Source organism: Agelaius phoeniceus, chromosome 8, assembly GCF_051311805.1.
Source record: "Agelaius phoeniceus isolate bAgePho1 chromosome 8, bAgePho1.hap1, whole genome shotgun sequence".
In the NCBI taxonomy this organism is placed as follows: Eukaryota; Metazoa; Chordata; class Aves; order Passeriformes; family Icteridae; genus Agelaius; species Agelaius phoeniceus.
Window position 1 is genome coordinate 29,673,093 of NC_135272.1, and position 26,643 is coordinate 29,699,735.

Sequence of the window (26,643 nt, forward strand, 5' to 3'; positions counted from 1 at the left end):
AAATGCCACCAGCTAACCTGAGGAAGCACTTGGCACACTGGAAACAGCGTGTGACCTGCATTGTTCTCCTCTCTGAAACGAAAATAAAGCCTTGTGGGGATGAGCTCCAAGCATGACTTTGTCTTCCTTTGCATTTGGAGGCCCAGCAGGGTGCAAGAGGAGTCCCAGCAGGCCAGAGGCAAGGCTGTGCAGTGCTGCCAGTGTTTTCTCAATCCACAAGCACTATTTCTATGCACCCTGTTGAGCCTGTTTCCACAGATCCCACACCATCCATCACCTCACCTGTGACTCCAGACGTTTCCAGTAAGGAAACAACTGAAATGATCTGTGCTCAAACAAAGCAAAACACAAATACCACAAAACTGCTGGTGGTAAGAACAAAGTCAGCTTGCAAAATAAAACAAGAAAAGATGTGAGCTTGCCTCAAACCCTGTCCTGCAGAGACTGGGAACTGACTGCTCAGTTCCAGGGTGGCCCAAGGGGTGCAGGTGAACACTGGCCCTGGAACTGGGTTTGTGGTGGGGGTACAGGGAGCCTTTCCCCAGCACCAGTCCAGGTGGACCATCGGGATGAGCTGCAGGTCCAGGGTGTGCAGTGGATCAGTAGGTGGCAGTGGGAGACCCAGAAAAATCCTCCCTGGTCCCTGGTAAAGGCCCCGGGCCTGGCAGGCAGCACAGCCAGGCCCAGCAAGGCAGAGGATGTGTCCTGTCCCTGGGGATGTCCCTGTCCCCCCCCTCAGCAGAGCAGCCATGCTGTCAGAGTCCCCCGTGGGTCTGGGCATTGCCCAAAGCCCAGGGCGAGTTTGTCACTGCCCCGAGGGCCCGGGCACCCAGCGGGCAGCAGGGGACACTGAGGCACCAAGGCCTGCATGTGAGCCGTGCCATGGTGACAGACAAGGCTGTGCAGCTTTCACCTCCAGCGCTGGCATCACAGAATCACTGCAGGCACCAACACATCCAAACCGTGTCTGTCTGCCTGTCTGTCTGCCTGAGCAGCTCTCTGCTGATGGCCAGATCACCACAGTCAAACCTGAGCATCTCCCCATCCACTGAACTCCTGCAGCCCTCCTGCTCCCCATCTCTGCTGCCTGCTGCATGCCCAGTTCGAGAAAAAACATTGTGCTCAGGCTGGATCCAGAGCTTTGTTTTGGCTATGTGGGTACCAAAAGGGACAGGGATGCTGAGATTAACCAGCAAGGTGCAGCTTGTGTTTATTTTGCAAGGCAGCTGAAGACCAAGTCCCTCTTCTCCCAGCCCTCCCCTTCTCACCCTCAGAGGGAGGCTGGGTGCAGGTTGTGCAGATGCCAGTGCCACCACCCTGGCACCGCTGCTGGGCTCAGGTCTGAAAGGTCAGACTCCTGCTGTGCTCCTCCCCAGCTCCAGCACAGCCAGGCCTTCAGAGGGCAGTGGTTTAAAAACACCTTTTTGTTACTGAAAAATCCTATTTGTCAGACATTTGAGCCACCCATCTGGGAAGAGGCAAACCACCTGGAAGCTCTGCTCATCTACTCTCCAGCAGGTGGTCCAAGAAAGGAGCTTTGGGTGCTCTTGGCCACAAAGACCCATCCCAGTCTCCTTGGTGGGCTCCAAAAGAAACCTGGCGGCACTTAGAGGTGTCACTGCAGCATCTTCTGGTTTGGGAATGGGGGGTAGGACCCCCAGCTGCTGCCCACCCCATTAACTGTACAGTGCCCTGTGTTTTGGGGCCATCTCCCTGTTCACTGCCAGGACCAAAGCTGCCCATTTGGTTTCCAAGAGTCCTTCTGATTGCTAGATTGTTATGAATGGCCAACCCCAACCACTTTCAGCAGAGACTTTCTCCAGGGAAACTGCTCTTGGTAATCTGCTTGGGAGAGAGAGGAGAAACTGCTGACATTTTTGATGCAAAAAAAATGGATTGTTATTCCAGGCAGTTGTGACAGTAATTGAGCTAAGCAGAGCCAAACACTTTAAAATCTCCTCCTGTTAAGATTCATGCTTAAACCAGGTTTGCAGTTCGAAGGGCCAAAGCTTTTGAGGGAAGGTCTCACAGCACCAATGCACCGTGAAGCCCTAATGCAGCAGGAGAAAACTCTTCCAGTTTTCAGCTTAGCCAGGTCAAACTGAGCAGCACAAACATCCCCCCACCTTCAAACCGTGGCAGTTTCTGGACAGCAGCTTGTACAAGATAACCTCCTCTGCCAAGGCAGCCCCAAACGGCTGGGAGAGCAGCAGAGGAGCAGTGTGAGAGCGGGGCAGCAGGCAGTGACACAGATCTAATCGCCCATTTGCCCCGAATATCTCCGTGGCAGGCAGTGACATTTCTGCGCTGTCTCAGCTCGCTCCTCCGTCACCATGGCTACAGCAGCCGCCAATCCAGGGCGAGCCCTTCCCGAGTACCACAAACCCTCTGGGAGATGCTGGCAGAGCCCGCCCCTTTGGCACGGAGACACCTCGGGGACCCCGGGACAATCCACAGCACCAAAAATTTCCCTTTTCCTTTTTTCCCATCTCCTTTTCATTTTCTCTTTTTCTTTTCCTTTTTTTTTTTTCTTTTTTTTTCTTTTTGAAGCACAAACAATGGAGCTAAAAGGTTGGGTATCAGGCCGATAATCATGAATGACGTGTCGTTATTACACACCACACATCCATTATCTCCCACTCCAGCCATGTCACAGGCGGCTGGAGGAGGGCAGATAACGGGGTGCCTTCATGCAGATGGCTTATTATCAGGATGTTCCAGGAGGGGCTTTAAGACAGTTAGTGATGCTGTTTGCCAGTTAAAGATTAGAGACCCCAGAGAATAATTAACAATCCCAAAACCCAGTTTTTCTGCTGGATTCTTCAGCTTTCTCCCCCCTCCCCCATTCTCTTTAATCTATTCACTCTAGCAGGTGTAATAAAGTGATAAGGACAGGCTCCGGGGATGTTTGTTTGGCTACTACGGGTGTATAAACCCACAATGGATGGCATTTTTCTTCCGGCTTTCAGGGGCTTGAATCGAGACCAAAAACTTTGCAGCCCCCTTGCCCACACACAGCCACCCCTCCACGCCGTGCTCCTGGATTCCACCTGGGTGGCTGGGCTTCTTCCCCACCCAAAGGACCACCCAAAGGCTGGGACAGGCTCCCTTTTTTCCTCTGGAGATCCAAATCACACCTCCTGGGTGTCAAGGTGCCCAAGGCCGGGATATAAACCTGAGGTTTGCTCAGGTGCAGGGATAGAGCTGCTTCCAGCAGCAGTTTACCTGAATACAGCAAATCTGTAATTAAACTATTTTGGGATAGTTTATATCATAGGTGTCCACCTGCCCAAACTGCTGCAGTTACAGCTGAAACATCTCAAACCTTCATAGCTAAAGAGCCTCAGGAGAGATTGGGGAAGCATCAGAGTAAAGGTGGCTTCCAACAAGATATCTCATTATCTGGGGTTCCAAGAGATGCGTTGCACCCTCCTAGGTCACAAAGAAAAGTCGTGATACACCTTGTAACAAAGTGGAGATGCAAAACCCCCCCCACCCTGAATATCTTCTGCCCCAAAGGAGACCATCCTGTCAGCAGCAGAACACAACCCTGGAGATCTTCCTGAAGCCCAAGGCTTCAGAGATAATGGCATTATGGAATGGGGGGGATAGGATGGAGAACTCATGGTGTCCTTACCCTTCACTGGTAGGCATGGGGAGGCTTGTGAAGGACACCTTCATCCCCCTGTGCTGTTGGAGAGAGGTATTGGAGGGGATTTGGCCCTCAGGCAAGTTAGCTTTGGGCCCTTCAGAGAGGTCTGTGAGGCTGTGGGAGGTGCCCCTCACCTGGGGGTCTCAGGTAGAGCCCGGACTCTGGAGGACATTCCCCAGCTCACGGGGGCTGTGTGGAAGGCACGAGCACTGGAACACCAGAAGTTGTCTTCCCAATCACGCTCATCCTGCCAGGGAGGGATGAGACAGCAGTGTGCCTTAAAGAGCATCCCCACCCTATCAGCAAGAGATGAGATATCCTAATTATGGCAGTACAGACGAGGATCTGGGCTGTATCAGCCAGCACAGAAAGGTAAACAAGAAATATAACAATGGACCCTTAACACTCATTAGCTGTGTCAGATAATACCTCACTTTTCCCCCTTTGGGGCTTAAAATCTAATTAAGATTTTCCAACAATAAATTTCATTTATGCTCGCTCCCTTTTGTTCTTTTTAGGATCACACCGAGAAGCGTTTGCGAGCGACTGCACAGCTCGAGGGAAGGCAGCTTCAGTCAGCCTCAGCTTCTGCTTCACACAGACAAGGGAAACTGAGGCAGGACAGCACCCTGGGCAGTGCAGAGGTGAGATCCTGCTAGGACATAGCACTGGCCCCCGCACAAGGTGCTTTCCCCAGGGAAGGGAACTCCAAAGGGGCTCTGGTTGTGATAAGACCAAGCAGGAAAGCTCCTGGGCAAGCCCAGCAGTGAAGCCTTGTCCTTGCTCAGACTCACAGCCATGGCAGGGATCTGTGGGGAAAGGGACACTGAGATGAGGCCCTCTGAGCACACCTACACTCCAACCCCACATCCAGGCATTGCAGGGTGAGCAGCTCGGGCATCTCTCACACATTCACTGTGTACACAGGGCAGGGAATGAACTCCTGTTGTTACTCATTATAAGGATGACATTGTTAACTTCTTTTGCAACTGAGAGGTAAAAAATTAATGGGTTCCCTTCCTCTTGCCACACCCCCAGCCCAAGTGCTGACAGGGCAGGAACAGGCAATGACTAATCCTTAAACCCTGCTGAGTACAGCAGTACCACTGAACCTTGGGGAGCTTGGTTTTCTCCAAACCCACGTGATGTTTGGCACCTGTGAGAGGAAAGTCAGGGGAGCAGCATCCATCAGGGGCACAGCTGGGGTGCTCCAGGACCCAGTCTGGGGCTGGCTCAGCCTCCAGCTACCCAAGGGAGGATGGTAGATGGCAACAGCTCTGATGTGCTGTTGGGGATGCAGCCATCCTGCCTTCATATCTGAGGGCTTGACCCCTCTAACCCTTCTGCCTGTTTTCTTCTACTCCCATCCAATTTCTCAATGGGAGCTGTGATTTCTCAATGCCAAGGCTTTGAGGGCATTTTCAAAATACTCGCCTACCTCAGGCTCTAGGGAAAATACCTTTTGAGGTGGGGCTGTTACTGGAAGACATCTACCTGAATTTTTGTGTCTCCACTTGCTAGGGACATCAGCAGCCTCAGCTGTGGGAAGTGCACAGCAGAGCCCTAGAAATACCTCACTCCCAGGGGCTGCCAAAAATGCCCTCTTATAAATCTCCCACCCCAGTGCTGCCCCAGCTGGGCTGCCCTTGGTTGCAGAGTCTTTCTTCACTGGTAAGGAAGAGGACCCTTCATGCCACTGGAGTAACTCATACTCCAGGAATGGCCAAAGCATCAGAGGTCTCTCATTTCAATCTTCAAATGCCACAGCTTAGAAACACTTGTTGCTCCCATGGTGGCCCTGGCACTGCCCCCACCACAGCAAGAGGCAGACCCTGGTTAATGAGCAGCCTGGCAGGAGCAGGTTGCACCATGGCCAGCTGCCCCAGGATAGCCAGCACTGGCCAGAGTGGCCCCCAGCCACCTCCTGGCAGCATTGATCAGTGACTGCCATGCCTCCAGCCTGGAAATGGCTCCCAGTTGGCTGTAGGGCTGCACACTGGGGTCAGTGGGATTCAGGGAGTGCTGCCTTTCACCCATTAAGCAGCACTGAGAAGTGCTGGGTTGTTTCTGTGGCTCAGTAACCCCACCTGGCAAACGGAGGGGAATGATGCTCTCACTTCCCTGTAAATCCCTTTGAGGCTTTGGGGCAGTCCAAATGCTGAGCATTCCCTGATGTCCTTCATTCTCCCAACTGCCTGAAGGCTGGGAGAGCTGTGAGATGCCAGAAAGTCCTTTGGCTGATTAGCAGAACGACCCTCTTGGCTGTCATAGGCAACAATTCTCTTTATTGCTCACCGGGAAGATATGTACAGAGGGGGAGGCTTGTTCTGACATTAAAATGCATGGTGTAGGTCATAAAAAGGAGGGTGAACTGGGGAGAAAAGAGTAGGTTTTCCATCAACAGCTCCCTGGAGGGCAGCTGGGAGCATGGGGATGTCCCAGGCACCCAGCAGGATCCCCTCTGTGTCTTGAACAGGTCAACACCCTCCCGGGACTTGAGACAACCAGGTGGGGTGACCACCAGGCAGGAGAGGTGGCACCTCCAGACCCCTCCTGGGAACTGATGCCTGTGTGGACAGCAGCCCCAGAGGGACAAGAACATGTTCCACGGGTGGAAAAGGAGAAGATGAGGAGGTGGTGGTGCTGTGGAGAGGCCAGGGCCCCTCAGTCCCGGGGATGCCAGTGCAGAGGGTCTCTGTGGAAGCGCCCATCGCAGCAGCGGGAAGCGGATGGAGGGCAGAGGAGGGTGGTGGATGGGTGCTGCTACATGGCCGTGGTGATCACCTTCTCCTCGGGCTCCACGGTGTTCTCGTAGGCGTGCTGGTTCTCTTTGGACCTGCACCAAGAGGGACAAGTGCAATGCTGAACTCAATCCCAAGACCAGCATCCCCAAAGGCACCAGTGGTGTCCTAACCCTGCTGGTGCCAGCTGTGCACAGAGTGAGGGGTGAGATGGGGACCACAGGAGGGGTCACCCTGAAAGGACCAGAGCCAAGTGTGGGGTGGGAATTGCTCTAATTGTTAGTGAGGGCTGTTTTGGCTGTCACCATCCATGTGGTGACTGGTGGTCACTTTTGATGGTTTCCTCTTTTGGAAATCTGTGACCTAGCACAAGAAAAATGTGGTGTAGCAGGTTGTGAGGTGGTGGATGGATTGTGGGTCTCAGCTGCAGGGATAGGGAGAGATGAGGGAGAAGGGGATACTCCCTCACTGCCTTGGGCTTAGCCCCTGGAAAGGTTAAAAGCCCCAAAAATAGGTGCATGGGACGTGGGTGAGACCACAGCTCTGCATGTCTGAGCTGTCCCAGGGGAACAGAGCAGAGCCTGGGAGCCATGGGGAAGAAGTCTGAGCAGGTCCTTCACCTGAAGTCAGCTGCAGCTGATACGTATCTGCCTTCATGGCCGTTGGACATGACAGCATCTGGCTTGTCCTCCACGCTCACCACGTTCTCAGCACTTTCCCTGCAGGGAGGGAAGAGAGGAGTTTGCAGGAGCACCAAAGGAGCTGTGCAGGGCAGCAACCCCTTACTGGTGATGACACCACAGAGACAATAAACGACCTGGATGTGATTCTGTCCTCACACACCCTGCTCAGCCTCCTTCCCAGCAGGACAAGGGCAAGGACAAACACCCTCCCTGCAGGTTTGCAGAGGCTGTGCCAAGTGCCAGCCCCTGTCCCCACAGCAGTGGCTCCCAGCACCCTGCTGGCAGTCAGCAGAATTCATTGTCAATACGTGGGATTGTTTCCTCCTGCTAACTGGTTTTTCCAGTCTACTTCTGTGCAATCTGTAACAAAATAGTCCCTGTGGATCCCGATGGACACAGAGAGAGCAGCCAAGGCTCCGCTAGTGCCTCAGCCCTGGTGCAGGAGGGCTGTCCTTGGGCACATCCATGTGAGCAAAGCAGAGCTGCTCTCTCTCAACAGTGAGCCTGGATTGCTTGCAGAAGGAGGCACTGGGCAGGGATGGGGTGTTTGGAGCCAGACTCCAAAAGCTCTGGAATGAGCCTGTAGCCTGAGCAGCACCGCGGGTTTAGCGGCAGAGGGTGGGTGCAGGTCCACCCTGCATGCACGGCCCTGCCTCCTCCAGCACCTGCCCAAGGGCAATTTCAGAGGCTTTTCCAGGGAACAGCCTGGCACAAACAGGCAGTGGCTCGAGCTGATAGCTGCTGTCACAGTGACAGCACAGAGCTGGCAGGGCTCCAGGCTGCCGAGCCTCGCTGCTGCTCTTCTGAAGAAAGGCCAGATTAATTAAAACAAGGCACCTTCCCTCCTCAAGCCCTCCTCAGCATCCTCTGCCTCCAGGCTGGGAAAAGGCAGCCAGGCACGGGCAGCAGTGGGAAACACCACTCCTGCCTGCCACTCCATGGGCTGGGGGTTCCTTCAGTGTGAGGACAAAGGTTCCTCTTTGGGAAACAAAGACCACAGTGGCAAATCAGACCACATAAATATATATATATACACATGTTGTATCATGCATTGGCTCAGAATGCATCCCAAAGGGATCTGCTTAAAATGCCTCTGGGGCTAAAGCTGACCTACAGATGCTCAGAGTGTAAGCCAGCTGCCCACCTCCCCAGCCTGGAGAGGCTGCAGGAACATTCAGGTTCAAGAAGATTCCATCCTAAAGCAACCCCACCAGTGCAGAGGGACCAGGAAACAGATGTGGGGTGCCTTTGGTCTTCATCCCCTGTTGCCTTTGGGCTCAGGTTCAAGATCAGGTTACTGCAACTTAGCCAGCTGGCCTTGCTCAGCTGAGCAGGAGCAGCAGCCTGTGACTCTGCTTGGCCAAGGCAAGAGTTAACCCATCCCACAGAGCCTTTTTCAGATGAATAAAGACACCACATTGGCCTGTGCCATGGGCTCCAGGTGGAGGGTACTGCCAGTGCCACTACCTCCCTTTTCTCCCAGCTCCTCTCAGTGTGTTCTCACAACTTGGTTCTGTCTGCTTTGCAAAAAAAGCTGGTTCAGGCCTTATCCCATGGACACAAGGCACATGGGAGCTGCACCCCCAAAAGCCATGGAAAGCCAGGCTGGGCCAGGTCCCTGAACACGTTCCTATGTGATCCAGCCACGATGCCGTGGCTTTGCCATTCCCAGCCCAGTGCTTTCTTTTCTCATGGCAGCATTTGTAGGGTGCAAGCTCCCACCTGGCAATCAGTAACAGGGATCACAGACCAGGAAAGGGACAAAAGGACAGGGAGATGAGGACAAGGAGTCTTTGCTCTCCCAGCACAGCCAGCATGGTGTTCCCAATGCTGGCACTCACACAGAGGCTGCTGGAAGGGACACGTGCAGCTCAGCCCAGCTCAGAGCCATCTCCCACACTTACACTTTGTCCTTACACCAGAACCTGTTGACCACGAAAGCGATGGCCACCAGCACTAGGAACACAACCACTGCAATGACACCCTGGGACCACGGCTGGAGGCTGCCCCGGGCTGCAGGGAGAGAACAGGACACGGTTAGAAATTCACCCTCAGCCCTCATCTGCCCAGCTCCTCCTATCCAACTTCAGCAAGCTCCAGATGAGAGCTTGATCCTGCAAATCCAAGCAGAATGTTGGTGTGGGTGCAGGCAGGCTCACCTGGGTGATAGCAATGAAATAAAGTACAATTAACAGAATTTTCACTGGTGTTTGCATGTGGAGTGTGGTGCCTGGCAGCTTTGGGGCCCCATATCCACTGACATCCACATACAAATACATAAACATGCACCCTGGGGGGCTGGTGACCCTGTGATGAGGGAGAAAAGGCCTGGGGGACATGGAGGAAGGGAGAGAAGGAGAATGTTTGCCAAATGAAGGAAGGCAGAGGGGTTCCAGCAAACTGCTTATTCTCTGTCCCCAGATGCCACAGACACCATTCCTGGGATATTTTCCAGATACTGACTGATAAAACAAGGACTCTGTAGCAGGGAGAGTGTTAGATTGGGTTGCCACTCCCACTGCAAAAAGTTGTCATGGTGGATTTTGGTAAAATGCACCATCCAACAAGTTTCCAGAGCAACAAATGATTTATGACGGAAATTGAAGGCTGAGGCATTCAGAGGAATAACCTCAGCACAAAGAACAGGTGGGGCTGGCAGGAGCCCAGGCAGCATTGGGGTGGAGAGTGGGAGCTGGCTGGGATAGCCCCCTTTCCCCCAGGGTTGGAACAGACTGACAGGTTCATTTTTCTCTATCCAGACCTAAGCAGGAATCCAGCCACGGGTGGGAAGGCTGTGAGACACATTCCTGGATGTGGGCAGGATGCAAGGGCAGGCAGTGAGAAGAGGAAACCTTGTCCCAGCCCTTGCTGGGATGGCTGCTCCTTGCCTCCCACTGGATTTTGGACAATGGAACATTCAAAGTAGTCAAACCCATCCTAAAGTGCCGTCACATCGGCACTAAAGGACACCTTGTCCACACAGCCTTTGAGATTTAATTGGTATTTACTCAGACCCAGCTTTTCCTCACCTGCTGATCAGAACAGCAACCCCTGCACATGCCCTGGTCCCTCTGCAGGGGCAGCTGGGGCAGGTGCAGGGTGACACCTGCCAGCCCCAGCAGCAGCCTCAGGACACTCAGACCCAGCCAGGGACACCTCTAAGGCTGAGCTGCCCCAGGATGAGCAGTGGATGCTTCAGTTCCCCTCAGGAACTCTACACTGAATGGCTCCTCTGTCTCACAGGAGACAAGCCTCTGCTATAAACAGAAAATAATCTTTACTAGCAGTGGTAAGAGTAGGCTGCATGCTCCACACGTGCCAACTCCTACCCCACAGACAGCTTCACACTGGCTCTGCTGCTAACAGCTCTCTTCTCCCTCTGATTTTGGGGAGGGAGACTGTCCTTTGGTAACATCCCCAGCTCCTGGAGTCTTTACTACAAGAGACTTTAATTTAAAAAATAATAAATAAAACAACAGCCAACCTCAACCCCCAAAACACGGCTCTTTTTTTCCTCTTGGAAGTGCAATCAGCCTGGCCAGCTGACTGACCAGCAGTGCCAGTCTGGAAAGCAGTGGCACTGCTGGGCAAGGGGCTGTGAGAACAGCCCTGAGTGGCATCTCTCAGCCCCCTCTCTCCACAGAGACATTTGTCGTGTTTCTGCAAGGTCCCAGGGCAGAAACTCAAGCAGGAGGAGCTCAGATGGAAATTCCCTCTCATATCAGTGTGTTTCCACTGAAACACCATTGGATCAGCAGGCTGCTGCTGCTGGCAGCCAGGGGTGGTGGCTGTGGGGAGAGCAGATCTCAGTCCCCTCCTGTCCTACCTGGTGGTCAAGGATGCTCCTGCCCTGCTGCCCACCACTCACCTCTGTGAGTGCAGCCCCAAACACACCTATTGCCTCCTGGCTGAATTTTGGCTCACTCTGCATCCTCCCTCACTCTGCCCTTGGCTGCTGGCCACATTTATTTATTAGTTGTAGTTTATTTTTCCTGCCAGACCCAGGGTTTCCAGCCTAAGCCTGGGGGGGTGGGGGAATGGTCAGGTCCAGCCCTTTGTGAGGTTCCTGCTGGGGTTAAGGAAGTTCAAGGGCAGCCAGGGAATGAAGTCAGCAATGACTTAAACTGCCAAATTTGCATCTTGTGATCTTCCAGGAAAGGAGGGGGGAAGAAAAGTGGTAGCAGACCTCCTTGGAGCAAGCATGCTCAGGAGGTACTGGATGGTTTTGTGAGTGAAATCTCACTCCTGTGGCTGTTTCCACCCAATTCCAGAGCATCCAAAGCCAAAAGGGAAAACACCAAACCCAAATCAAGGGTTTCTGGATTTCAGAGATCATGTAGGGCCTGGCTGCAGGGGGAGATAAGGACGGTAGGGGAATGGCAAATGCCTTTGCATTGGGCTGAAATACCCGCTGGGAAGCTTGCACGGGCATAAGAAAGGAGGAATAGGGATCAGGCAGGAGCAAGAGCTTGATAGGATCTGTTCAGGGAGTAAAGGTTTGGGTCCCAGCCCTCCCTCGGGGGCACTGCCTGGCTGCAGTCCCACCAGCACACCTTGCTGCCCTGCCAGGAGGGATGGCTGAAAGGATGAGTCTCACCTGTGCAAACAGGGCTGTGTTCCTGGAAAAATGCTTCACCAGGGATGCCCCTCCTGGGTCAGCCTGTCCCTCGAGCTCTGCCACCTCCTCTCTGTGTTTCCCCACAGTAATGATGGGGTTTCCCCCCACAAACAAGATCTCTGAGGCCAAGCTAAGCAGCGTGGAATCTGCAGCCCTGGCAGATGTGTCTCCTCACATCTGCAGCTACAAACCAGACCAAGAAAAGTGCTGGTGCCAAAATAGGCCACTGCACTTGTTGCAATTCCATTTCCACACTCAACAGCTAATTTGAAGACACAGACCTGTTTTTTAATGCATCTTCTCTGAGTGTTTGGACAGCTTTGGCTGGCCTGCCTTTTTTGCTGTCTAAGGAAGCTGTGCCAGGCTCCGAATCCTCATTAAAGGATTTTTTTTTCTTTACTCTTTCCAAGCAAAACTTTCAACCCTGCTGACAATGGACACTCCAGACTGTTCAATCCTCAGCAAGCTGGTAAACAAACACAGGAAGAGCGGTCAGGGCTGGGGCATCAGGAGGAGAAAGAGGGAGGGAATTTTCCGGGACTTGGGCAGCACCAGATGAGTTTTAATTACTCCTCATTATTTCTAGCACTAGAGAAGCCCTTAGTGATTTTCCTAAAAATAATACCCTAGCACAGGAAGTTTCTCTGTTAAGTCTTTGGGAAGAGAAGAGGAGGTCAACTTGCTGAGGAAAATATTTGCTCCTTCTCCTCAGCAATGATCAAAATTACAGATTAACAGGAGGATCAGAGAGCGCAGGGAGCAACCCAGAACAACACTTGCTCAAGGATAAGAGTGAGAAAAAAGAAAGAAAGAAAAAAGCCTTAAGAAAACAGATTGCTCATCTCGGTGCACAGTCCTGCCAGAGGTAAAGCAGAGCAGTTTATCTCTCTGTAAGCACCTCAGATAAACCTCAGGTGGCAGTTCTGCAAAACAGGCAGAGAGTCTCTATATCCCAGCTCCAGCAAAACCTCGCGGACACCCACCCATCCAGAGCTAAGCTCAGGAAGGAGCAGGGATGAATTTTCCCTCCCGAAGACACTCTTGCACTGTAGTCCCTTGTCCCCCACCAGCAGCTCCCACCTGCCGGGGGCTCGCTGCCTTTCCCTGCCTCTGTTTCCCGAGAGGTCAGGCCCTTACCTTGCTGGCAGAAGGCAGCTGGCAGCTGCAGGAGCAGCCCCAGGAGCAGCAGGCAGCGGGCGGGCATGGTGGCAGCGGGGCCGGGCTGTGCAGGGAGAGCCGGGCACGGAGCAGGGAGAGCTGGGCACGGAGAGCAGCGCACGGAGAGCCGGGCACGGAGAGCAGCGCACGGAGAGCAGGGCACGGAGAGCAGCGCACGGAGAGCCGGGCACGGAGAGCAGGGAGAGCTGGGCACGGAGAGCAGGGCACGGAGAACAGGGAGAGCTGGGCAGGGAGAGCAGGGCACGGAGAGCAGGGAGAGCAGGGCACGGAGAGCAGGGCAGGGAGAGCAGGGCACAGAGAGCCGGGCACAGAGCCCTGCCGCAGGAATGAGCGCCTGGTCAATTATCAAACGCCCCAAGGAGGAAGGCCGATGCTCTCACCTGGTTATTCAAATCCTGCTGCGGGAAGGAGGCGCCTCTGCGCCCTGTCCCGCCAAAGCCGGAGGGGAATTCCGGGCGCGGTGACTTGAACCTGACAGTCCCCTTAGGTGGGGCGTGGGAGGCAGCTCAGGCACAAAACAATTGCATTGGCCCAGGAGAGAAAAAACGAGACCCAGGTGGGTCAAACTCTTCCCCAGTGAAGAGGAGCGTGGTGTCCCCCAGGTCCCCTCCCCACAGGAGGAGAACAGGGGGAGCCCAGCAATGCCCCAGCTCTGACATCCCTTCCCACCCTGTGGGACCCCCACCTACTTCCCTGCTTTTTCTTTTCAACAAGTGTCACTAATAACCCAGCAAAACACATTTGTGACTCTAAGACATTCAATTAATAGAGCAGATTCTGTGCTGGGCACTGCCTCTCACCTCCCACACCTTGTTTAATGGTGACACTATTAAACAGAGCAGCATTCATTTTATTGAGTCATCAGGGCTGGCCCCAAAATTTCTTCAGTACCAGGAGAGGTAGAAACAGCCAAAGAGCTGCAGCAGGCCTCAAGGCTTGCCCTTCACAAAAGCTGCACAAATGCTGCGGGACAGAGAAAGTTGCAGGTCCCGAGTTAAGCAGTTTTCCAGTCCATGTCAGGTTTGGATGACTGGCAAGCTCACCCCACAGGAAGAATAAAAGATATTTGGCTTCACAGCTGAGAAACTTCAGTTGCTTCTGAAGGAAATTATGAAGTTGTGAGCCGGGGGTTCCGTTGTCACTCTTCTTGTGGTGTGTCACAGCATCTTTGAAACCCCACAGCAGCATCTGAGCCCCCGACTTCTGGGTCTGGTGATTTCCATTCCAGGGACCCTGCCTGGGTGCTCCAAATAACACTTTATCCCATGGGACCCATGTTCAGGAGTGTGCAGCACCCTCAGAAATGCACACTCATCAGAGGAAGACTGCCTTCCTCCACCTCAACTCTTTACCCCTGTATTTACAGTAATATCATTTATCCTGAACACAAACCAGGCCTGACTTTGAGCTGTATAATATGGAAGGCCAGTTCCCAACTCTTTCCCAAATTCCTTTCCACAGCCACGCCCCCAGCTGCAGTGTGGGATAACCCCACTGCCAACCCCACTAATTTTTCCTTGTGAAATCAGTGGTGCAGGGACTTTCCTACGCACCCAGCAAGGAAGTGTCACAACAAGGGCCCATAATTAGGCCCTGTAAAACAATCTCATCATGTTACAGAGGAAAAGGAATGGCTTGTGAATGACTAAAAACGAGAGTGAACTTTGGGTTCCCCGAGACCTGGGGAAAGCCAGTGGGAAAGCGTGCGGAGCTCTCCATCTTTGCTGCCTGCCCGTTGCTTTTCTCTGCAAAAGCCCAGCAAAAGCAGCCTGGCTGTTTGGAGCAGAAGCTTTATCAGCAGATCAGAAGTCCTAGAGGAGCTGGTCCTGCTGCTGCCCCTGGGAAATTCAAGGTCTGGGACATTCTGCTGCTGCTGTCCACTCCCTGCCACGCCTGGGGCTGGGTCCCCGGGTTCCTCCTCCACTACTCTGGGTTGTGTAATCACCCCAGGGCTCTGCACAGCACAGCTCCAGGGACTTGGGGTGATTTCCCAAAGACAGGGAGGTCTCAAGGATCCATCCAGGTGCTATGGTGACAGGAGATGACAGGCCGGGCCCTGGGATGAAGGCAGGGCTCCGTGCCTTTCATACAGTGGTCTTGCTGTCAGCTCCATCCTGAGGAGCAAATAATACTTTACCAATTGCATGTTCCCACATTTATATGACATTTAAGACAAGTCAGTGATTTTTGTCTCACTGATGAGGCCAGGGAACCACCCAGTGCTTATCTCAAAGCTCCCCTGTGCTCCAAAGCACGTTTAGCCATTAGGAAGGAAGGGGCCTCTGTGACAAAGCTCCCGTGGCACCTCCTGGTTGCATGTCCCTGGGTCTGGCCTGGGGGGATGAGAAGCTGCAGGTCACTGTAGCAGCCTCACTGCAGGGGCAAAGTCTGAAATTCCAACAAATTATTTGCCAGCCAGGTTTTCCTTTTGGCATCCTGGCCGTGGCTTGGGAGCTGCAATGACAAATAACTGTGTGTTTCTTCTGCTGGCTGATGGAAATCTTGCTGTCTCTCTCATTTAAGCCTCCAGCAAAACCCAGCCATGGTGAGACAAAGCCCTACAGGTCCATTTTAGAGCTGAGGGAAACTGAGGCACAGAAGGACAAATCACCCTGGCAGCATTTGGTCAAAGCCAAGTGGAGCCAGAGCCGGGTCATTGCTCTTTCAAGGACCCACGTGAGCTTGCCTGTATAACAGATTTTGCACAAAGCAGGGATTAGAATTTCAGGCTTTACACTCATATACTCCAAAAATTGGTGATTATTTCCCCTAAAAAAATACATAATTTTTAGGAAAAATTAATATTTGCTCAAAGCAAAGTTCCCAGATGATGTATCTCAAAGCACAGACGCCAGTTCCTCTTTGAAAAACATTGTGGGACTCTGGGTTTTAATGGGAATCGTTTTCTTTCTTCTTCACCTCCTTCACTTCCTTCCTTCCTCCCTCCTTCCTTCCCTCTTTCATCCTCTCCATTTCCTCCCTCTCTCCCAGAGAGAGCCATAAAAATTAAAAAATACTATAGGAGAGCAAACCTGAACATTCCCTAAAGAAGATTGTGTTTTTTCATAGAAAAGTAATTATAAATTTTTTACATTTAAATAGCTGCTATAAAACATAAACCCCTCCCCAAAAAAAAAAAAAAAACCAACCAAAAAAACCAAACCAAAAACCCAAACACAAATCAAATGTAAAATTTCTTATTTCTTTTGACATCTACCATCCAAACCAAATATTCTTTGCTTGTGCCAGGGATCTCTCATGTCCCGTTGACACTTGTCTTTCAAATCCTGCCTGCTCTGGATGCTGCCAGAAGAGAGCCAGGAGCTACAACCACTGTGAAAAGGGCATTTTCTTGGCTCATGTACCACTGTGGGTAAAAGGCAGCAGAAAAAGGCAGCTCCTGCTCTGGGTTTTCATCTATCACAGCTCTGTACCCCGCTTCTCCTCTTTAAAAATGCCTTTAAACTGCCATGAATTTTCTTATTTATGTGTATTTTCTTATTTGTGTTGAACACCCCAGTGCCAATGGCTTGGCAAAGGCATCCATGACCTTCACTTGCCCTTAAGGCCAGCTCAGCAGCCCCACTGTGGCCCGTGGGTATTTCATGGGACATTCTGGATGATGTTTTTTACCCCATTTGATTTTGGGGTGGATCTCTGGGCAGCATTCAAGCCCTCCACTCCCTGGGCAGGGGCCTGATGCTGCTGCTCCTCCATCCTAGGGCAGCTCAGGGGTCTCTCCCCTGTCCACTGCCCCCCTGAGCTCCCTGCTCCTCTATCCCTGGCATCAGGAGCTGCCAGGGCTCTGACAGCACCTTCACATCAGCCTCAGGCCACACAGCCTTGGAAAATCAGGCTGAGAAAACACCAACAGGATCCACCCTGCCTCGGAGGGCCGGGAGGAATCAAACCAAAAATCCCTGCGACAAGAAGAGACCCCACCTGCCTCTGCTTTGCCTCATTGCTGGGGGATGAGCCTGCATCTGTGACTCCCCCTGGCTCTCCCATGTGCTCAGAGGGAATTCTGCACCCCTAATCACCTCTGAGCACGGGGGGAAAGCGCTGCTGCGTTGCTGGAGTGGCAGATAGGAGGGTTCCCAATGTGTGATGCTCAGAGAGGGAGAAAGGAGCTGACTTTGCTCTGGATATTCCCTCCTGCCCAGGGATATCGAATGGAATGAATAATTCGCTATCCGATCATCTCTAATCTTCATCCCATAAAATCAGCAGCAAGCTGGGAGGGTTTTTGAAGCCTCCAGCTGCATTTGCTGATAAGACATGAGGCAGGAAAGATTGGAAGCCCATAAAAATGATAATCTCAGGCTTCAGTGTAACTTGGTGGAAGGGTTTTCTCCTGTCCTTTCATTAAGGATGGATTTCATGATCTCCCTTAAATAACAACAAGCCTCCTCACGAGGAATCTCCTGCCTGAAAACTGATTGCATCGTCATTAGGAAATAGGAGACCAAGAAGCCACGAGAAAATAGATGGAGCATAGCTGAGCTCCAGGCTAAGGCCGAGGGGTGGGAGGGAAAGAGGGAATTGGAAGTGATTTCTGAGCACAGAGAGGATCTTTAGGCACTGGGGCCCTGCCTAGGAGAGTCAGGAGCTGGCACCACACCAGGCTGCTGGGCACAAGCCTGACGTGAGCCTGGATGTGGAGCAAAGCCTCCTCTTCCTCATCTTTCAGCTCCTTGGCATGAAGAGAAATAACCATGTTCCATTTCAGTGTGATTTGATACAGCAACCTCTACACCAGCCCCAAATTCAGTGAATCTGGAGAGAAGGGAAAGGAAAAAAACTCAGCAACCATTTACATTTGAATCTCAACTCTGATGGATGAAAGGAGGAGAAGGGAAAGATGGCTGGTCTGGTGAGGGTGGAAAGTTTCAGGAAATAATTACCTCAGATGCCAGAAAATTAGGAAGAGAAATAGGAGAAAATTAAAAGTGTAAACTATAATCAGATGTTAAATTGCTTTTCTTCAGCTAATTGAAATAATGTTTTCTCTGCTACCCACCACTCTACCCCTTTCAGATGCTAATCCCTATCAAACATGGACTTACAATTACAAATTCATAGGCATTTTTTCCCAGGAGCAGAAATTGCTTTGCCCTGTAACCTCTAAGATGAGGTCTTAATAGGAATTCACGAGCAGCCTCTGGTAAAGCTTCATTAGCTGGAGAGAATAGACAAGGGCAAGTTGCAGTGCTCCCTAACCACTCTAGGGAAAAATTAATTTAAATTACTTTGTAAAGTAACAAGGCCAGATAATGTGTTTCCTTCTTGGATTATTGTTTTCCAACACCCTAATATGGGGGCAGATTAGGTTACTTTGTCTGTCTTGATGGTGGTCCGTGCTAAATTGTGATTTATGGAGCGCAGAAGCCTTTGGAAACACTGACCCCTTGGGCCAGAGCTGGATGGAGTTGGGGCAAGGGCCTGGCAGGGTCTCACCAGGCTGTTGGAGGGCAGGGGAAGCACCTCCAGCACAACTTCCACACAGCCTGGGAGAGAATCTCAGCTATTAAAGGTGCCACTCCAGCTTTTCCCTGGCTGGAAATTGATCCAAGAGTCCTGCCGCTTTGGGGCAGCTTTAGGTTTGTTTCCTGGAGGCCATATCCTAAGCAATGCTGAGTTCTGTGTTTCCAAAGGTTGGACCAACATGGAAAACCTCTTCCAGAAGTCCCTCAGCAAAAGCTGCTGCATGGAACTGATTCCCGGCCACTAAAACCTAAAACACACTAAAATATGCTGAAAATCAAGCCTGCAGCCCCAGGAGGGAGAGGCTGTGGTTTCATACATCCCCTCCAGCCCTTGCCAAGCCCTCCCAAACAGAGCCATAATTCTCTTCCCCTGGCACCAGGCTGGGTGCTCTTCATGCTGGTGTGGGTTTATGGAGCTTTGCAGAGAGCCAGGCAAGGGGAGATGTGGTGATAAAGCCTTGGCAGAGGGGCTGGGACTCCTCTCAGCACCCTGGGCACTGCCAGCTCCAGGCATTTTTCACCTGAGCCTTGTCACACAGAATGGGCCAGTCTGGCTGAACCCTGGGGACTGGAGCATCATTCAGCCAGGAGACAAAGAGTGCAAAGGGCCTTTGGGCAGCAGACAGCACAGATCATCTCAGCTGATTAAATAGGTTCCCAGCTGATGTGGGAGTCCTAGGAGACCAGCCTGAAGCTGGGAAGATTTATGGGCAGCTACCTGAATTGGAGAGGGAATGTGTTGATTTTATTCCTGGCATCCGAAGGGATCACTGCTGTTTTTCAGAGCAAAGAGGGCTGGTGAAAGATGCACCAGGACAGAGGGGTGGATAGGCAGGTAGAGGGAACCAGGGGCAGAAATCCAACCCATCTAATAATTTACTTGTCCCCACTTACCTGGGGGAAGATAAAAACCCTCATGGCACCACTTTCTGTCATTCTCCCATCCAAAACAAGACTATAACCCCCAAGGATGCAGGTTTACACCTTCCCAGCTTCTGCAGTCTTGAATCTTTTCCCTCCCCACCAGCAACCCACAGCTGTCCAAGCTCTGACAAATTCTGGACCACCTTTGCTGCTGACAAGCCCTGTGTTTTGATAGCTCCCAGCACAATTAATGTGCTCTTGAGTCTTAACTTTGCTGTCTCACAACAGGCAGGACCAAGCATCCTGAAAGGTAGAGGAGCACCAGGAGAGGTCAGGTCCCATGAGCAGGATAGCCCTGCATGACTGTCTGGGTCCCCAAGGGTAGAGAAAAGCCTGCATTCAGCAGGGCACCCTGCTCAGCACCACCTGAGGAAGGTGATTTCCATCCTCCAGCCCCACATCCTCACTGGGAAAAGGAAAGGGCCCTGGGCAGAGGGAGGAGCATCCCCAATACAGGAAACCATCCTGAGCATCCTTGAACTCCGGGCTGCAATCAGCCAGAACCCTGCCAGCAGGCACCAGCCCTATTTCCACGGTCAGCAGCAGAGGCAGCAGGTTTTCAGGTGCCTTCTCTCTCCTCTTCCCTCTCAGAACCAGGGCAAAAGCCTGGAATATGAAGGGGGAAAAACAACGGGACCATCGGCAGTAAGTGAAATGAACCTAATAACCTCCACTTCTTTTCAACGAGCTCCAGTTGTTGCTTTACAAGTGTACTCCAACCCTGGCGAGTGGCAAACAAAAGCTCCCCTCTCCTTCTCCCTGCCTGTTAAACAGGCTTTTTATTTCAGCGAGCTGCATCTGCTGGGTGGCAGCCGCGATTACCATAACACAAGGGTAGGATTTGGCCGGAATGCTTCCCCCTCGACTCTACAACAGGCGGGAGCCTTGGGCTAGCAGGAAAATAAAATGAAAAATAAAGGGCAGGGAAAAAAAGATTGAATGCATGAAGTCACTTTTCTGGCTGCCACCCAAGCAAACAGATGCAGGTAATGGAGGAGAGGGGGGAAATCGTCCTTGTCTCCTCAGAGCAGCGACTTCTGCTGCTGGGAAAGGGAGTGGGAGGGACATGGAAAGGCCAGAGGGATTTCATGTGAGTCCAAGACCCGAAAAAGGCATTTCTCAGGGTGTTTTGAAGTTAGAAGAGCTTTTTGGGAACCTTAACCCATTCCTGAAGCTTTGGAGGCTGCCGGCCCCCTCAGGATGCTGCTGCAGGCGCTCCGAGTACCCTGAGATGGGGACAGGGATCCGGGGCTCCTGAGGAGGGACAGGATTGATGGGAGAGGGCTGAACAATGCCAAACTGTGCCGATGTGCCACAGCAGCTCAGAACAGGCTCCTCTTGGACCCAGCCCTGAACAGGTTTTGAGGACAAAAGGTGAAGACCCCTGGGAGATGCCTTTGCCTGGGACTGAGGAGGAGAGGCTGTTTCCAGGACTGGCGGGACATTAATTAGAATTCAGTAATTAGCAGGGCATCGGCACTGCCACCGGCGCTCCCACTGGGGAGTGTGAGTCTTCACAGGGTCACCTCATCTCTGCTGAGTCCCAGGAGACTCGGCTGCCTCTGCTCCTCTGGCAGAACCAACAGGGAACTGGTGACAACAGGCACAGAACCCCCTGGCCTCACTTTCGAGGGAGTGGGAACCTGCAGACAGCACCGAGACCCCCAAAGCCTGGCCGATCTGGGGTAAAAGCAGCTGTCCCAACCTGTCTCTCTGCCTTTCTACCCCAGAATACAAAATTCTGCAGGAAAATAGCTGCAGTGTTCAGATACAGCGGGTTTAACACAGCGATCATCGGTGTGTGGCCACCCCAGGAAGTCCTGCAGAGGGTGAAGAGGGCAAAAGGAGAGGGAGGAACGGAGAAGGGGAGGAGCAGAGAAAGTGAGGATGGGAAAGGACAGTCTTTAACACACTTTATTTGTGAAACTTGAGAAAACACCAAACCCCGTTACGAACAAACCGCGGGGCGGGCGCGGCGCTCCCTCGGGGCCGCTCGGGGCGGGGGGCGGCGCCCTCTGGCGGCAGCGCCGGGGGCGGCAGGGAGGGTCCGCGGCGGCTCGGAACCGCCCCTGTTCTGCTCCCCTTCGGAACCGCCCCGGTTCTGCTACGGCTCCGCTCCGCTTCGGAACCGCCCCGGTTCTGCTACGGCTCCGCTTCGGAACCGCCCTGGTTCTGCTCCGGCTGCGGCTGCCCTCCGGAACCGCCCCGGTTCTGCTGCGGCTGCGGCTGCGCTCCGGTTCCGCGGCGGCCGGGCCCGGCCCCGCGGCGGGAAGCGCCGGTGCTGCGGTGCGATTGATGTTCCGTTTATCTGCGAGCGGGGCTTCCCCCAGAGCTGTTCAAAGGAGGCGCCCGCCCGGAGGAGGCGGCCCGGGGAGCGCAACGCCCGCCCGGGCTCGGTGAGGGGCTCCGGTGGGACCCGCGGGTGGGACCCGCGCGGGGCAGCTCCGCTGCGACCCCCGGGACACGGCACTGGGGAGGCGTCGGCTGCGAGCTCCCGCTGGAGAGCGGAGCAGCGGGCAGGGCGCTGGTGCTGTCACGGTGTCCCCGCTGGAGGGGACAGACGCGCTCCCGCTCACGCCGCCTTTCTCCCCGTCCCTGGGGTGTGTGGATGTACGGCCTTATCCCTGTCCCGCCGCACCTGCACGCAGCGATAGAGGGGAGCAGCTCGGAGCAGCATGGAGCCAGCTGGAGGGTGGTCCCAGGGATGGGCAGGGAGCTGAGATAGGAACAACGGCTGCCACAGCTCAGCTCAGCCTTCCTGCCGCCCTGGAAACACCCCGGGAAAACATCCAGTACCTGCCTTGGATGGTTTGGTGCCATCTGACCCAGAAAGGAAAAAAAAACAGCTCAGGGTTTGCAAGGATGAAGCAGGGAGCGGCCTGTGAATGAATTCTGCTGATGGCAGCCAAAAGCAAAGCCACCCTGGAGTTTTGTCTGGTGGGGACAACAAGCAGGGCAGCGTGCAAGGGGGGACACATGTGCGAGCACGTCATGGGCTTGGGTGGCCTGAGGACACATGCAGGACTGCATGTCCACATCCATCCAAACGTGTATGTAGGACTGCCCACAAATGTGCATCCGTGGATGCACCCACAGGAATGGGACATGCAAGAAGGAGTGTTTGTGTTTGTGCACCATTACAGAGCAAGGGCACATGGGCTGTGCATTCCTGAGCAGATCAGTGCACACCCACCTGTCCTGTGCATGGACAGGTGTTTGTGGGGTGTGTTTGTCACTCCTTGTCACACAGGTGGCTGTGCTGATGTGTCACTGCCAACCCGCCTCAGTGATGTCCCACACTGGAGCCTCACCCAGGCTTGTTCCCTGCCCTGAACCAACATGAACAGGGCACCAGCTCACCAACAGCACCCCTGGCAAGCACAGAGATTTCCCCACCCAAAGCAGGCACTTCCCACGCACAGTATCCACAGTGGCACACTGCTGACCCCATCCAGGACACTCCTGCCAGCCTCCAGCTCTCCTTTCAGTGCCATTCCTGGGGATGGAGCAGGCTGGATGCTCACAGCAGCGGTGCTGTGACACTGGATGGTGGCAAGACATGACTGGGACAGTGTGGATGTGTTTTGTTTCAGCTACAGCAGCTTGTGAAGGGATATTTCACAGCCAGCAAAGTGCTCTGGAGATGGGACAGCTGCTGAAAGCATCCCCTTGCTCCAGTCCCCCCAGGCAGCCCTGGCCTGGCAGTAGGTGAGACCACAGCTGGACCCTTCAGACATGCAGGATGACTCCACTTCTGCTTTCTGTGTCCTCTGGGCAAGCCCTGGCAGCAGGGTCCTGCCTCAGGGGCTGTGCTGCAGGTGCTGACAGTGGTGCAAGCAGAACAGCTGCAGGATTGGACACGTTCCCTTCCCTTCCCAGGCTTTGGCCGTCTTCCCAGATGGACATCTGGAGTGGGACACTGTTGTTCCCTGCCACAAACACGGGGTGAGCAGGGCTGGCAGGCAGCACGCTTCCCCAGCCACTCTAGGCGGGATGCTTGGGTTTCTGGAGCCATTCACTCCCAGCAAGCCCAGCTCCCTGTCCCACATCAGGAAGGAGCACGGCTTGGCAGCCCCTCGCACAAAGACCTGCCACCTCCAGCCGGCTTATTTCACAAGGTGCAGCCAGGATGCTCTGCCATGCCTTTCCTGACACCCTTGGCATGTCCTCAAGCCTCTCCTAGCCCAGCCAACAGGTCACCTCCTTCCCTTCTTCCCAGCGCTCCTTGAGCCGGCAGAAAGCCGCCCGCCCCGAGGAGCGCGGCACCGCCGCGGCTTTGCCGACCCCTTTGCCAAAACCCCTTTGCTGCAGGACCCAGCCCCACCTCGGCAGGGCCAGATCCCGCTGGTGCCATGCGGGATTTACCCGAGGGATGGGCAGGGAGAGGAGCTCCCGGGCCCCCAGGTGCTGCCGGCCGGGCTCACATCAAAGCGCCGGGGCTTTACCCGGGCTCCAGACGCTCCCTCCCATTTCCTGCTGGATTCTCGTCTCGCTCCCTGTGCCCGCATCAGCAAAACAGAGTGTAAAAATAGAGGCTGGGCTTCACCAAAACACAATGGTAAATTGTTCCCCGGAAAGGTCACTGGGGAGGCTGAGAATAGCTCCAAGAGCAGGGGAAAAGGAATGTCTACCGGGGGGAAAAGTTTGAAAGTGCCTGCTGGACCCACCCCGGGAGGTTTCCTGCATCCTCATCAGTGGTGCACGTCCCCGCTGTGGCCCCTGTGGCCTCAAAGCATCCTCATCCTCTCCCATCCACCCCAGCCTTCTCTCCCATCCCAGTTTTGAGATGGAAACTAAAAAAAAAAAAAAAAAAACCAAAAAACAAAAACCGGAGAGCAGTAATAAGGTGAAAGGAGAGGCAGCAGGAGAGAAAAATCAGGACTGGGAGGAGAGAGAGGAACCTGCTCTCTGCTCATCTCCATGCAGTGTCCCCTGGGCACCACTGGCCGGCTGCAGCCTTTGTGCGGCTCTGGGAATGTCAGGGATGAGCCCCGGGATGAAGGGCGGACCGAGCAGTCCCAGAGAGCCATCAGTTACTCCCTCCTGTTGTCACCTCGCCTGTCACAGCGGAGAGGAGGAGCTTTCTCATGGGCTGCCGGGGTGGGAACGTTTGGGTGCTGCCGTTTCCGTGAGCATATTTGATTCAATGATGTGGGAATGCCCCTAATGAAGCAGGTCCCTGCTCCTGGCCTCGGCTGTGTTCCCAGGCAGGGCTGCCAGTACAGGCTGCCCTCAACATGGCTTTGCCAGAAAGGCTGTAATTAAAAACAGATAATGAGGCTGGAAAATGGTAGCTGCCCAAATTCAGAGTGATTTTGGGGTTTTGTGTTTCTTGTCTCATCATTTTGGATATATGCAATCCTCCCACCTTCTCTCTGGTTTTTAATTCAATTTTATCTCAATGTCAAGTCCTGCTGTTCTCACTCCCCAGTGTCATCCATGCACTTGTAAGGGAAATTTCCTGCCACTGGAAGCCTGAATGTCACTCAGTTCCTGGAATACATTACAAAACTGGATGAACAAAACACATTAAAATGCATCTGTTTCAAGTTTGTGAAGAAACTGATATTTCTGGTTTCTTTCTATGAAGAAACTGCTATTTGCCAGAACATTTCCTGCCCCACAGACCAGAACCCCCATCACCTTGTGGTGCCAGCAGTGAGGGATGGGCCCCAGCACTCCCAGCTGAGGGCAATGCCACCCATGACACCCAGTCTATTTTCCTCCTGCTGCACCAATCCCTTCTGTGCAGTGGCAACCAGGACCTTAGGGTGCTTTCCCCAGCTTTCTGCTCTGTTTTGCATGAACAGAAAAAAAAAAGTGTTGGTTTGGGGTTTTTCCCCATATATTTGAATCCACAGAGCGTTGCACATCACCCTTTGCAAAACAACATGATTGTAGAAAGAAATTAGCATTTCATGAGAAATTAATTAAATTTTGGAAGACAAGAATGGGAAGGGCTTTTAAAAATTACTTTTAAAAGCTCCAAAACACAAAGGCAGGTGAATATCTGCTACCTTCTGTGACATTTGCATTCTGGTGGCCAAGCAGCACCAAGGTCTGGATGCTCAGGAGAAAAAGATGATGGAAGAAAGTTGCTTCTTCCAGCATGGCCAGCACAAAGCCACCAGCTGTGGACACAACCCTGGAGCCTGTCCCAGCAGAGCAGCACCCAGGGTCTCCCCACCACCGGGGTCAATCAGGAGTGATGCACACTGACCATCCCACCACGGAGCAGGTGGCACTGGAAGCCTCTCAGCCTTTTCCATAGGTTGTAGAACCTATAAATGTGCACAGAATTGTTTGAAGCCTTCACCCTGCGGGTGTTTGTCCCTTAAGGATGCTTTTTCCTTTGTTGGTTGCAAAATACTTGTGGCCATCAAGGATGTTTTACTTGAAGAAAGCAAAAGAGCAGAAGGGGGAGGTGAAAGGAGAATTGTCTGGGCAATGGAAGGCGGGAGGGAGAGGGGCAGGTGGTGGGAGGCAGAGATAACTGGTGGGTGAGCTATCAGCCCTTGCTGGGCTGGCAGCACAGCAGGAGACAGGGGTTAAACCAGATGCACAGCCATGATCTCCCAGCTCCAGATAAACACCCAGCGGCCCCACAGTGCCCACACCTGCCCCACGCCTGTCCCAGAGCCTGGCATGGAACCAGCCCAGCCCTGGCTGCTGGGGCTCTGCTCAGCCTGGCTGGGGAGGGGACAGCCCCACCTCCCTCCTCTGGGGCTCTGGACAGGGCTCCCCTCTTCCATCTGGGAAGAGAAATTTCACCTAGAAACCTCAAAAGCAAGCGTCGGCTCCCACGCTAATGGGGAGGAGGGGTTAGCAGTGAAACTTTCGTGGGGAGGCTTTAAAAAAGCAAGGGATGCTTTAAAGGGTTTGTTTAAAAAGGCAACCATCTGTAATTCATAGAAATTAAAGAGAAGAAAATATTTGTGGTACCATTTCTGTTCATCTGTTCTGTGCTCAGTACGGTGTCAGCCACCATCAGCAGCACGGTACTGTATACACATATAAATAAATAAATAAATAAATAAATATATACATATGTATTATATATATATATATAATATATATTTATAAATATATATGTATATATATTTATAAATAAATATATATACATATATATATTTATATATATATAATATATATATGTATAAGATATATATACAGATAGATACATATATATATGTATCTATATATATACATACATATATTTTAAAACACACATACATACATATATATATAAATGTATATAAATATATATCTCTCTATATATATATTTTTTAAAACACACACATGTTCAGTGAACTGCTTAGCCCGTAAACACTCCCTAATTAGTGCTGAGTATTTTTAAAAG

The 26,643-nt window shown here is 52.8% G+C and overlaps 1 protein-coding gene across 1 annotated transcript; it reads right to left on the minus strand.

The window, feature by feature from the left end:
• Positions 1-5,953: 5,953 nt before the first annotated feature.
• Positions 5,954-12,978, minus strand: PDZK1IP1 (PDZK1 interacting protein 1). The gene is made up of 4 exons (XM_054638231.2): positions 12,832-12,978; positions 8,981-9,089; positions 7,014-7,112; positions 5,954-6,488 (listed from the first exon to the last, which is right to left on the minus strand). Exons 1-4 carry the CDS (start codon positions 12,896-12,898, stop codon positions 6,416-6,418), a joined length of 348 nt encoding a protein of 115 aa, XP_054494206.1. The 5' UTR covers positions 12,899-12,978; the 3' UTR covers positions 5,954-6,415.
• Positions 12,979-26,643: the final 13,665 nt, after the last annotated feature.